Genomic DNA, 11,740 nt, shown 5'->3' on the forward strand with positions numbered 1-11,740 from the left:
ACAGAGAAGTGTTTTTGTTGACCATAAAAAAAATGGTCTACAGGAATGCATTACTTTTTTTATCTGTGTTTTTTTGGTTTTCTTGTGTGGCATAAAGGAACTACAACTGCATTTCGTTATGCAACCCCGTATAGACACTTTCACAGTCAGGGTCAACAGCATCAACAATATGTGTTCACATGTTACGTTTTTCCACAGCCGTTCAGAAAGGTTAGTAAGATAAGATAATCCTTTATTAGTCCCGCAGCGGGGAAATTTGCAAGCTTTAAGCTTTAAACATCAAATTAAAACTGTTAACCTGAACCAGGAAGAAGACACATTCCAAGTATCAATGAGCATTTTTTTGGTTATCTTAGATCAAACAGCAGCTCATAAGAACCACATTGCACATTTTCAGCCTTTCCCTTCCCCTCCACAACTCAGACTTTAACGCTTCTCATACCAGCAGAGAATTAGTGGTTGCCGTCTATACAGACTACCAGACACACGTCATCCCATACATTTCATAGTTTAAAGTGTAGAAGACGTTTTATGACTATACAATAAAGGGAACAGCTAGATTCTTCCGACACGCATGCATGAAGAGGGCAGGGTGGCTCCTCCTGACTGACTGGAAAAGTTGGTTGAAAATGATGTCATGTCGAGAAAATAATTCAGTAGATAACATTGTGTCGTTAACTGCCATCATTATTGATGTCTTGTGCCATCCCACACTGGTTCTCAAAAGAAACTGAAGTTTGCACGAAGGTCAACAACCCGAGTGAACTTTTAAACCCATTAAATTAAATCAGTATCATTAAATATCTGCATTATAATTAAAAACAAGTACTGCGACAGACCCTGAAAACCTATTATCCTTGTCATGTGTTTCACATTTTGCACCTCAGGGTAACACCATACTTTTGCTTCTCACAAAACAATTACAATAGGAGTGCCATACTTAGCAGTCATTTAACGTTATGGAGAACAAGGTTGGGCAAATATTTCAACAGCCCAACAAGTCAAGGCCTGGTACTCGACGCTGTCTTGGCGATAAGTGGGGTCAGCAGAGTGGGTGGTGATGGGTGTGATTAGGTAAACTGAGAAGAGATCTTTGTTTGTTCTAACCTGCCAAAATGTAATAGCGTGACAAACCCAAATTACCATGTCAGAACGACATGTTACTAACAAGGCATTCCGAGACAGCAGTGGTGGTGTAAAGTGATACAGAGACCTGATCCATGCATTAGCACTGGTTTTCTTTATGACATGACATATTACCTAATTTTTTTTTAAACAAAATATAGTTTGAGGGATTTTTTTGAGGACAAAGGGGTTCATTAAACTTGTTGAATTCAAAACATCACACTTTGTCACTTTTACTTTAATGTTTCACCTCTAAATCTCACTATAAATCAGCATGAATCAGTATGAATGTGCGGCCAGCGCATATCTCGTTCATCCGATCTACTTCAGACTTGGCCGGTGTATTATGGGTACTAAAGGATGTGCAGTGTCGAAGTTGGTGCAATTTGAACACACAACACATTCAGAATTAATAAACTTGTGATAAACAAGCCATAAATTATTTAAGGCTTCAGGGCTCTGCTGACTGATCTGAGCATGACATCCGCAGTGGGCCTTTACAGAGCGCAGTTCATTGACTGCAGCTCACTCTTGCTGCTGGATGCTGGATATACTAACGTTAAACTTTGGCATAAAAATGAAAGTGAAAGACCTCAATCTAACAGAAAAGCATGGACAGACAAAAAGCTAATATTGGCCTGACACTGTATGTTGAAAAAACAATATACTGGTCTAACCCAGGGCAAACTTTTTGATAAGAAGTGCCATTTTTAATGTTTTTGTTAATCAATGTGCCTTATCAACATTAGGGTTAACATTAAATTGAATTTTGACACCATATCAAAAATTCAGTCTTCAACGTATCTGTAATTTTATTCCATCCATATTGGCAACATTAAAAAAAAAAACTTTTCTCCAATAATCAGGACATATAAATATATATGAGAACACCATACAAGAAAGCTGCCATCCTTATGAAAGCATCCACATCTGAGTTGAAATCCTTAACCCTAACAAGCTTTCACGAATCTTATTCATCAGAAACAAAATTAAAACTATCAATATTTATATAAAACATGCTTTAACTTTGGTTATATTACATGTATAGTTCATATTCTGAGAGGAAGGCAAAAACTACTAGCCAATCAAAAGCAGAGTAGTTCAGACTCTCGAGGGTTGGTCAAACTACCATAAATAACAGACTTGGCAACTACCAATGGCTGTGAAAGTGGTAATTTGACATGTGGATGATAGGGCACTTCAACATTTTCAAAAAACTGGATATGACCCTGCCTCTTATCTATTAAGAATTCATGTCTCAAGACAACTGACATTATAAACTTTGTAAAAATATTCACCACTGACTGAGCAACGCCGGCAGGCTCTTAATCTAATACTTAAATCTCTGACTTGGTCTCAACAAACTCCTGTGGAAAATAGTTTTTTTATAAACTATGAAGTATGAGTATTTATGCAAAACTATGGTTTGGGTCATCTATGGTTCTGGGCATGTGTGATTTAGGTTTATCAGCTGCTTGCTGTGTAAAGGCTTTAAAACCAAACAAATGAGCTGAAAAATCACTAAATCGGTTAAAGATAGCTGTGCTGTGATCTCTGTGGTTTTGTCACTGGAAATGACCCTTTTTACATTACACATAGTAATTTGATCCATTGTTAATATGAAAATATATACGTTTTAAGCTTCTAGCCATAGTTTAAAAGTATGTGTTGGCCCAACACTAAACTTCCTTGTCATTTTAACCTACGTTTACTTTCATTTGTTAGTTCAGCTTTAGTTTAAGCCTCTGTGTTCTTAGGCAAATTACTGCATATCAAAGAAGCTTAGTTGATGCCTTAAGGGGCATTTACACATCAGGACTTCTACCAATCCTTAAGAAAAGCTGAGAGACAATGTGGCTCGATTTTTGGTTACTTAAGAGGGACCATTGCCTCGAAAGACCAGTTTACTGACTCTGTCCGAAACTTCTCATAAACTGTAAGCAAATTGAAAGGTAGCAAAAGACAAAAGAAACCACAGCTTAAAAACCCTTGATTAAAGCGCAGAACTTGCTCCCCCACTCATTAACTGCTACTATACAACACGTGCAGACATGTGCAGACATGTCACATGGTCTGCACTGGTGACTACAAATCATTTTAATGATGAATTTCATCCTTTTCAGTTTCAGAGTGTGAGAATAAAAAAAAGGCTGTTTGGCAGCTGTTATTGGTTATTGGTTACCTTGTTTATCAACTACTGCTGCCAAGATAAATTTTAACCTTCACTGGAAAACCTTTTATTGCACATACAGATAGAGAAAAAAAATTGTATTTGTTTGGTTTGCTTGCAGCCAAACAGCACAATCGTTCTTACAACCCATACAGTCTGTGGTGTGGTGAGTTAGAGCGCAGTGTATTCGATGGAGTTTGCTCTTCAGCGTGCAGAAATACCACCAAAATGTTCGGACGAATGGCTGATAAAAATAAATGTGGTGAGGTATTAACAAAACTGAGTGCTTCAATTGACATGACGGGTATCAAAAAGTAGCAAAAGAGGTAAAAATGAAGTAATCTATTGGTATCAGCAACTCTTTAAGGGTACTGGTATTTGTACTGGTGTTGTACCTTTATAAACGATACCTAGCCCTTATCCCAAAACAACATCCCGGTCTTGTGCATCTGCCAGTGGGGGATCAGGTGACACTGTTGAGTTTTGGGTTAAATCCAAGTCCTGAGTTTGGTTAGAAAGTGCAATTCAAGCTGAAAGAATATCTCATCAGTTAAACGATTTAATTAACGCACAAATAATAAATACTGTAAATAGAAGCAAACTTTGATATGACAAGAGACCTTCAGCACTGTGGTGACATTTCATCTTGAAAAACAACTGTTTGATTGAAAGCTTAAAATCCTTTCAATCAACACACAACACGTTTTTTTTTATCAGGAAAGGCCATCTTTAAAACTCATTGTGCACTAAAAGGGGTGTCCTTTACCAAAGAAATTCTTAGTTGACTCACACTCACACGATTTTGACAACTAATGGATTAGTTTATTTCATCCCTAGATCTGTAAAACTAAGTTCCTCCACAAAGAATCACACAAAAGCACCACTCTAATTATTGTGTTTTACATAGATGTGTTCATAAGTTTCTTGGAAATAAGTCATTCAGCATGAAAAGACCTAAAAAAAAATGGACTGAGACCTAAACAACTGATTAGTTGACTAATCAACTAAAAGGGAACCAGCCCTATAACACAAGGCCAGAGTTTATGAGAAAAGGTAGCAGCTCTACAAGACATTCAACATAAATAGTTAAGAGTACACAAAAGTGCTCAACTATAACAGCTAGTGCGACAGCAGCAGCAGCAGCAGCAGCCTGGGGCAGCAACGATCCCTGTGCCAACACCAACATAAGATCTAATCATTTTAATCAAAGTAATCCTAAAAAAACAAAAGTGCTCTGTGGCATCACAGACTCATGTTGTGTAAACAGTGTGGGAGAAGAGTGGGTGATGTGTAACTTATAGGGGTCAACACTGCCTGAGTAGGCAAACATTTTTGAGTAGTCCACTGTTTAAATTGTCAGCCTTTTTTACTTGTTTACAGAACAATGTAATCTGTGGCTCCAGGGATGGCAATGTTGATCAGATGACCAATAAAAGTCGTGGTCTCCAAACAGGCTGCAAGCGAAGCCGATGGGCCTTAATACTAAGTGCCTTTAACATGCATTCTCTCCGGCGGCCAGCAGGGGGCAACTTCTCCGGTTGCAGAAATAAGTCAGGTTTTATGAGAGTTTATGAGAAACTACTTCGAACTACTACTTCAAACATTGTAATTATGAGTTTATGGTCTCCACTGCTAGTTTTAAGTCGTATATACCAATACAGCATGATGCTCACATATGAAATTAATTATTTTATTCAAACAGAATTCATTCTGAATATTTGAGGTGGTAAATGTTAAAAGTTTTAAAATGAATGCTGACAATTTAATTAAGAATTTCTTATTGCTAACAGGCTGATTGATACCTGTTAATTATTAGTTTTTGGTAGGCTATTCAGTTAGTAAGCGGTACAATTAGTTTATCAAAGTTCTGGGTCAGTTTTTCTAAGAAAAAAAAAATCTCCTAATGAGATTGTCCCTCAGATGATGATGCTAGTTTAAAAAGTTCAATGAACAATTTGCAACACACCTATGTGCCCTGACAACCCACCACGCCCTGTGTGGTCACACCTGTGATGGGAGCATCTTTCCTCCTACCTGTTCGGCCGCTCCCACCTCCAGAGAGGGAGGCTATAAAACCCATCCTCCAGGCCACCTGAGCTCCACTCTTTTGAGTTTGACAAGCTTAACTCTAAACTCCACCTGAACATAAGTCACCATGACCAGCTCCAGGTACAGCACTGGCTACTCCGGCTTCTCCATGTCCTCTTTGCCCAAGATGACAGGCTCCAGGCGGGGTACGAGCGTCCACGGCGGTGCCGGTGGCCACAACATCCGGGTGTCGTACGCCTCCAACGGCCTCGGCTCTGGCTTCGACCTGGCGGAGGCGCTCGGAGGAGGAGGAGGAGGAGGAGGAGGCGGTGGGAACAGCTTCGACATCTCAGGCAGCAAGAAGGCGACCATGCAAAACCTCAACGACCGCCTGGCCACCTACCTGGAGAAGGTGCGCACCCTGGAGTCCGCCAACACCAAGCTGGAGCTCCAAATCCGCGAGTGGTACGATAAGCAGACCCCCAGCGTCCGGGACTACAGCAAGTACCAGGCGGTCATCGAAGACCTGCGCAATAAGGTAACTTTAACCCTGTAAGCCGGTCACTACCTCTGGAAAAAATAGTTAAACAGTAACCTAAAAATAATTATAATAAGTGATTGTCCCCGTTTCCAAACTTACCTCTAGACTTTGTTGTAATTAATTCATATTTTTTTTTTTTTTTTATCGATTCTCCTCGTAAAACTACTCCTAAATAATAAAAAAAAAGTGAGTTATCCAATTTCAAAACCGTAAAAACGACTTAAAAACTTAAAAACAACCACCAAAGAGAGATGAATTATTTCACAATAATGTGTGTAATGCTAAAACGTACTCTTTTTTATTTTATTTTATTTCTTATGAAATATTTCCCCACTATAATTAGTTCTCATAAATCATGTTTAAGCCTAAACAGCAGTATAAATATAAATGATCATAGAATATCAGGAACAACATACAGTCCATGATGTACTGTATGTGCCACTTGTCAAAAAAAATAAAAAAAAAAAAAGTTATTTATTAAAAACTTTCTGGTTATTTTTGTTTCTCACTACCGCCTACGAGCAATAGTGATGTTTAACATTTGATGAGTAACAATAATAATTACAAGATTCCATCAAGATTTAAAGCAATTACAGTGGAATGCAAGTGAGGTGTACAGACTTTTTTTATTGGTGATCAAAAAAAAAACAACCCTCCCAGGCGACATTTTAGATAATGAACCACGAGCACGCCCTTTTGGTTAATTTATATGTGGTTAAGAAATTACTGACAATGCTTCTCCTTATTTTGTTTTTTTAGATCAACATTGCCACACAGGACAATGCCAGGCTGATGCTTCAGATTGACAATGCCAGACTGGCAGCAGAGGATTTCAGGATCAAGTGAGTGTCAAAAAGATGTCAGCGTTTAATTAGCATAACTGTGGTTTATAATGTCAGTCATCTGGGACTTTGTAGTTGCTATAGCCTGCGGCACTTTAACATGACATTACATTTGCTTAGCAGGTCGAGGCTTTGTAGACGTTTTGTCACAAACTGGTGTAACTGGTTTTGCTGGTGATGCACCTTATCTTATTTGTTCTTGTTGTTGGTAACACTAATTGAGCGGGTGCACCAACTCAAACCTCCGGGCCTTTTTTCTTGACAGGTTTGAGAATGAGATGGCACTGCGCATGTCGGTGGAGGCAGACATTGCCGGTCTGCGTAAGGTTCTGGATGAACTGACCATTGCCCGGTCTGATCTGGAGATGCAGGTGGAGGGCCTGAAGGAGGAGCTGGTCTACCTGAGGAAGAACCACGAAGAGGTGAGACTTCTACTGTTAGGAATGTAGCATCACACCATCTCAGTGAGCTCAGGTGACTAAATGTGATAGATAACAAAACATAAATCTTGTTCAGAGTATAGATAATTTATATATCACAAGGAAATGTGAGTGATCCATTTCTTTTGGAAAGTCTCAGAGGTACAGTTCCGGGGGGCAAAAGCAGTTTTTCACAGCTAGTCATCTATTTGCCAAAGGCCTCCCAATGTTATCTGTTGCTTGTACAAACGACAGTTATTGTAAAACTGGTTTGGATTGACTGCTGGTTGTGTACTCTTCCTCAAAGTAGGCCCTGCTACTGGCTCCAGGGTGCTGCCAAAATAACAATGACTGAAGACAAGACATGTCAGATGTTAGTCTGATATATAGATGCCCAAAAATGTTTGTCTAAATGATCATCAATGTGAGGGATACATAAATACTTCATTTTGAGAAATTTTGGATCAGTACGTTGTTAAAACTACAAGTACAGAACGGTAAATTCTATAATTTAGTGAAAGAGCAGTGCAAGTAAAAATTACTATTACAGTCAGTGAACTAAATTAGGAATGTCAATTACAAAATATTTATCCACTTTACAAGTTTATTAACGCTTGCTAACATTAGCCACCATTAAGCTTGGTGTGGGTTTTATCTTTAACCTTTGACTTTGTTGTGCGGCCTGTAGGAGATGGCAGCCATGCGTGGACAAGTGAATTCCAGCTCTGTCAACGTGGAGGTGGACGCCAAGCCTCAGGTGGACATGGCCGCCACCATGGACCAGATCAGAGCTCAGTACGAGGGCATCGCTGAAAAGAACCGCCGCGAAATGGATGCGTGGTACAAGGCCAAGGTGAGGGGAACGAGACAATGTTGATTATGTTCATATCATCTCATCTCGTGCGAGAATATATAGAGTCCTGAATAAAGTTCTGACAATTTTCATGTCCAATTTCATGTCTTCCAGTTTGATGAACTGAACAAGCAGGTAGCATCCAGTACAGAGACCCTCCAGACCTCCCGAAGTGAGATCAACGAGCTCAAGAGGACCCTGCAGGGCCTGCAGATTGAGCTGCAGTCCCAGCTCAGCCTGGTAATTCAGATCTCACATGCACACTTTAAATGATCAGTGAGTCTGTAAACCTGTCACTCACCTTTAATAACGGCTTTCTCTCGCTGTTTTTTTAAATTTCTTTTACAACTGAGGAAACTGAAGTGGAAAGACTAGTTAGAAAACAACTAATTAGGGCTCAATAAACTCTCATATCTCCTCTTTTGCTTTTGCTCCTGTGCAGAAATCTGCCATGGAGGGCCAGCTGGCAGAGACAGAGTCCCGCTACAGCATGCAGCTGGGCCAGCTCCAGGCCACGGTCAACACCCTGGAGGAAGAGCTCAAGAATATGAAGGTGGACATCGAGAGGCAGGCCAATGAATACCAGGTGCTGTTCGATATCAAGACCAGGCTGGAGATGGAGATCGCCGAGTACAGAAGACTGCTGGATGGAGAAGAGTAAGGGAATTCTTTAGTGCTGTATTTGTCACAAAAAGTCAGTCAACTTGATGATTTCGCTTTGATAATAAGATTAATACCACTCTTTTATGTTTGTATGGTTAACGTGAAGCTACAACCAGGAGACAATTAGCTTAGCTTAGCATTGAGACTGGCTAGCCTGGCATTGTACAAAGGTGACAATATCAGTCTCACAACACATTAAAGTTTACTAATTACATTACTATAAACCAACAAGATTTCATGTTTTAAGTGTATAACATTTCTGTATTAATGTGTTAAAAGCTTTTTCATTAGAATGAAACGACATAACCTTAAATAAAACTGTAATGCATTACTTTACCATGAACATGGTAAATGACTCTTAATGTAATGTAATGTAACATGATTTCTGCCAGAGTCACGTCAGGTAGATTTTCCCCTGGGAATGAGGAAATTCAACTCCCATGATCCCACGCTACTTCACGGAGTCTTAATCTGTCTTTTGTTATTGTTTTGATTTAGAGACCCCTTTTACATTACGTACTGTGTGTTAAGTTAGTGAGCTTTAGAGGTGCTGATGGGAAATTTTTACCTTTGACATCATAAACTAAGCTAACTGGCTGCCGGCTGTGGCTTCATATTTAGCATACGGATGTGAGGAGGTGTCGATCTTCTCATCTAACTCACAATTAGAAAGGGAATGAGATCATTTCCCAGAATTTCCAACTATTCTTATAACGATAATGCTATCACATTGTATTAATTGTAACACAATTTCTGTCTTTTAGGAGAACTGTAACAGTGGAAGTGAAACGTAAGTTTACATCAACACTTTAATTTTGAGGTCTTTGCTTGTAAAAAATAAATGTGATTTTGTTTTAACTTTGTTTTGATTTGGTTTGCAGATAAACCAGTCATTACCCAGAGGACAAGGGTGGTGATTGAGGAGATTATTGATGGAAAGGTGGTATCCCGCACTGAAGATGTGGACACAGAGGTCATCAAAAAGTAGACAGATTCCAAAAGATCTGGGTCAAATTATAAATTAGAGGAAAAGCTGTGTTCCTGCACCCAGATGATGTTCCACTCTCCTGAGGTCTACTGAAATAAACTGATAAAATGTTGTTGAGATTTAAATTTATTGTCAGAAATATTTATTCTGATATATTATCATAAAAAAAAATGACAAAACCAAGTTTTCTTAGTATTATATCACCCCATTTAGTAAAAACCCACTGACAACAACTATTGTGACTGTAAACTAACCTGCCTTCTGAAATACCAAGTTTACACAGCAGGTGACACTGTGAGCCCCAGAAAGGAAATTAATGTCTGCCAAAATACAACCATTGCTTTTCTGACCATTGGATTGAATGGATACATGGCGACCAAAAATAAACATAATGTCCTTATTTGTATTTTTTTTATTTTTTTCGGGGGGGAGGTCTGTGTCAGTGTGAAAGTTTATGGAAAATATTTGTGCATTTTATGTTATGGTAAATGTTGTTGTCAAATTAAATGTTATCCAAGTACAATAATCCGAAAGAATTAAGACCATTTTCAAGATAATGACCAGTCTCAAGTGATGTGAAGTATTTCTATGAATTAAATTCACTGTGGTGAAATGGATCAGTGCATCTTTGAATTTTTTTTTCTTCAGAGAGTAAAAAATCTGCCTTCCACTTGTTTCATCTCCCTTTGCGCAAAACTATGAGAGCTAAAATAACGCAGGCTATGTAGAGGAGGCATCTGGATACAACTGCACTTGTTTTTTTGTGTTTTAGAAAAGACATCAAAACGCTAATAAGAATATACGCTTGAGGAGCATTTGCTTAAATCGTGCTCTGTGAAGATATTTCTAAAAGCCCAAAGTGAGAAAGTTATTTAACCATTAAGATCTGTTTGTGTAATTCAATAACACAAACAGGGGATTGATGTCAAGGGGAGGGTCCAAACAAAATATCAATAAACCTGGGGATGGTCATTTGTTTAGAGACGTCAAACATACATTTCAGCACCCTTCCGGCCCAAATAATTTCCGCACAGTCAATTACTTGGTCTGGTATGACCAAAAGCTTTTGGTGGCTAAATGTTAGCTAATGTTAGCAAACTTAAGCTAGATGCTAGATGTATGCTAAAGGCCCCAACACCTCTTTTACATCGGGCAAGATACAGACTTTATAGTTCTTCAGCCTTGTTTTCTTGTTGTTTTGTGTCTCTTCTAAGCCATTTTGTCTCTTTGTGGTCGTTGCGCATATCTCTGTGGTACTGTGTCTATTTGCGGCCATTTTTTGTCTCTTTGTAGGTTTTTTGTGTGTTTCTTAAGTCATTTTGAGTATCTGTAGTTGCTTTGTGTCTTTATGTGTGTCTTTGAGGTTGTTTTGTCCCCTTTAAAAGTTGTTGTGATTCGCTTTCACGTCTTTCTTTGCAGCTGGTTTGCACATCTTTGTAGTTGTTTTGGTCTCTTTGTAGTCTTTTGTGTTAGAGTCGGGGGTGCTGAGAGAAAGTCTATATAATGAGATCATATTAAATGCTGCGCAACCTTCATGGTTTTTGTATTAATTTGAATGGCCAACAACATCTTACCCCGGTTTTAGAAATATTTACAGAGCCATTCAAAGAAATAGAACGTTCTATTTCTACATGAAACAACAAACAAATAAATGATTACATTTACCCCAAACACAATTTAAAAAATATCAGTCAATGATTCATCGATTCTTAACAGGGGTATGGCTCAATAGAAGCACATTCATTGTATATTATAGAAAAACCACAGGCAGCAGTGTGTCTCTGTGATCCTCTCACTTTTCCCTTGACTATGCGTTGCTTTTTGTCACTTTGGTAATGAAAGGTGACAAGACTCTTTATATTATATAAGATAGTAAGTATAGAATTGAGAGTTTATAGTAAACAGTTATGAGTATATTATAGATTCAAGATGAAACTAAAAGAAGGGAAGGAATGAGATAAAAAGGTAGATTTAGATTTGTTTAGTAAACTTTTTGCCTTGCAGTTACATCCTTCTGTCAGTCGGGGGTACTGCAGCCCCCTCAGTGATCTTACTTTCAGCTTCACTGCTCTTTTGCTGTCGTTCCATGTTTCATGTGTGCTAATTTTGAG

General features: G+C 38.6%; 1 protein-coding gene across 1 annotated transcript; it reads left to right on the forward strand.

Moving 5' to 3' along the window:
• Positions 1–5,510: 5,510 nt before the first annotated feature.
• On the forward strand, positions 5,511–8,639 carry LOC129096067 (keratin, type I cytoskeletal 13-like). The gene is made up of 6 exons (XM_054604721.1): positions 5,511–5,861; positions 6,624–6,706; positions 6,972–7,128; positions 7,814–7,978; positions 8,093–8,218; positions 8,421–8,639. Exons 1-6 carry the CDS (start codon positions 5,511–5,513, stop codon positions 8,637–8,639), a joined length of 1,101 nt encoding a protein of 366 aa, XP_054460696.1.
• The last annotated feature ends 3,101 nt before the right edge of the window (positions 8,640–11,740 follow it).

Source organism: Anoplopoma fimbria, chromosome 9 (genome assembly GCF_027596085.1).
Source record: "Anoplopoma fimbria isolate UVic2021 breed Golden Eagle Sablefish chromosome 9, Afim_UVic_2022, whole genome shotgun sequence".
In the NCBI taxonomy this organism is placed as follows: Eukaryota; Metazoa; Chordata; class Actinopteri; order Perciformes; family Anoplopomatidae; genus Anoplopoma; species Anoplopoma fimbria.

Bases quoted from the DNA above. Each gene is read 5' to 3' on its own strand.
- LOC129096067 (XM_054604721.1), top strand. From the start codon at position 5,511: ATGACAGGCTCCAGGCGGGGTACGAGCGTCCACGGCGGTGCCGGTGGC. The intron at 7,129-7,813 runs GTGAGACTTCTA...TGCGGCCTGTAG, and splicing joins TGAGGAAGAACCACGAAGAG to GAGATGGCAGCCATGCGTGG. The intron at 8,219-8,420 runs GTAATTCAGATC...GCTCCTGTGCAG, and splicing joins TGCAGTCCCAGCTCAGCCTG to AAATCTGCCATGGAGGGCCA.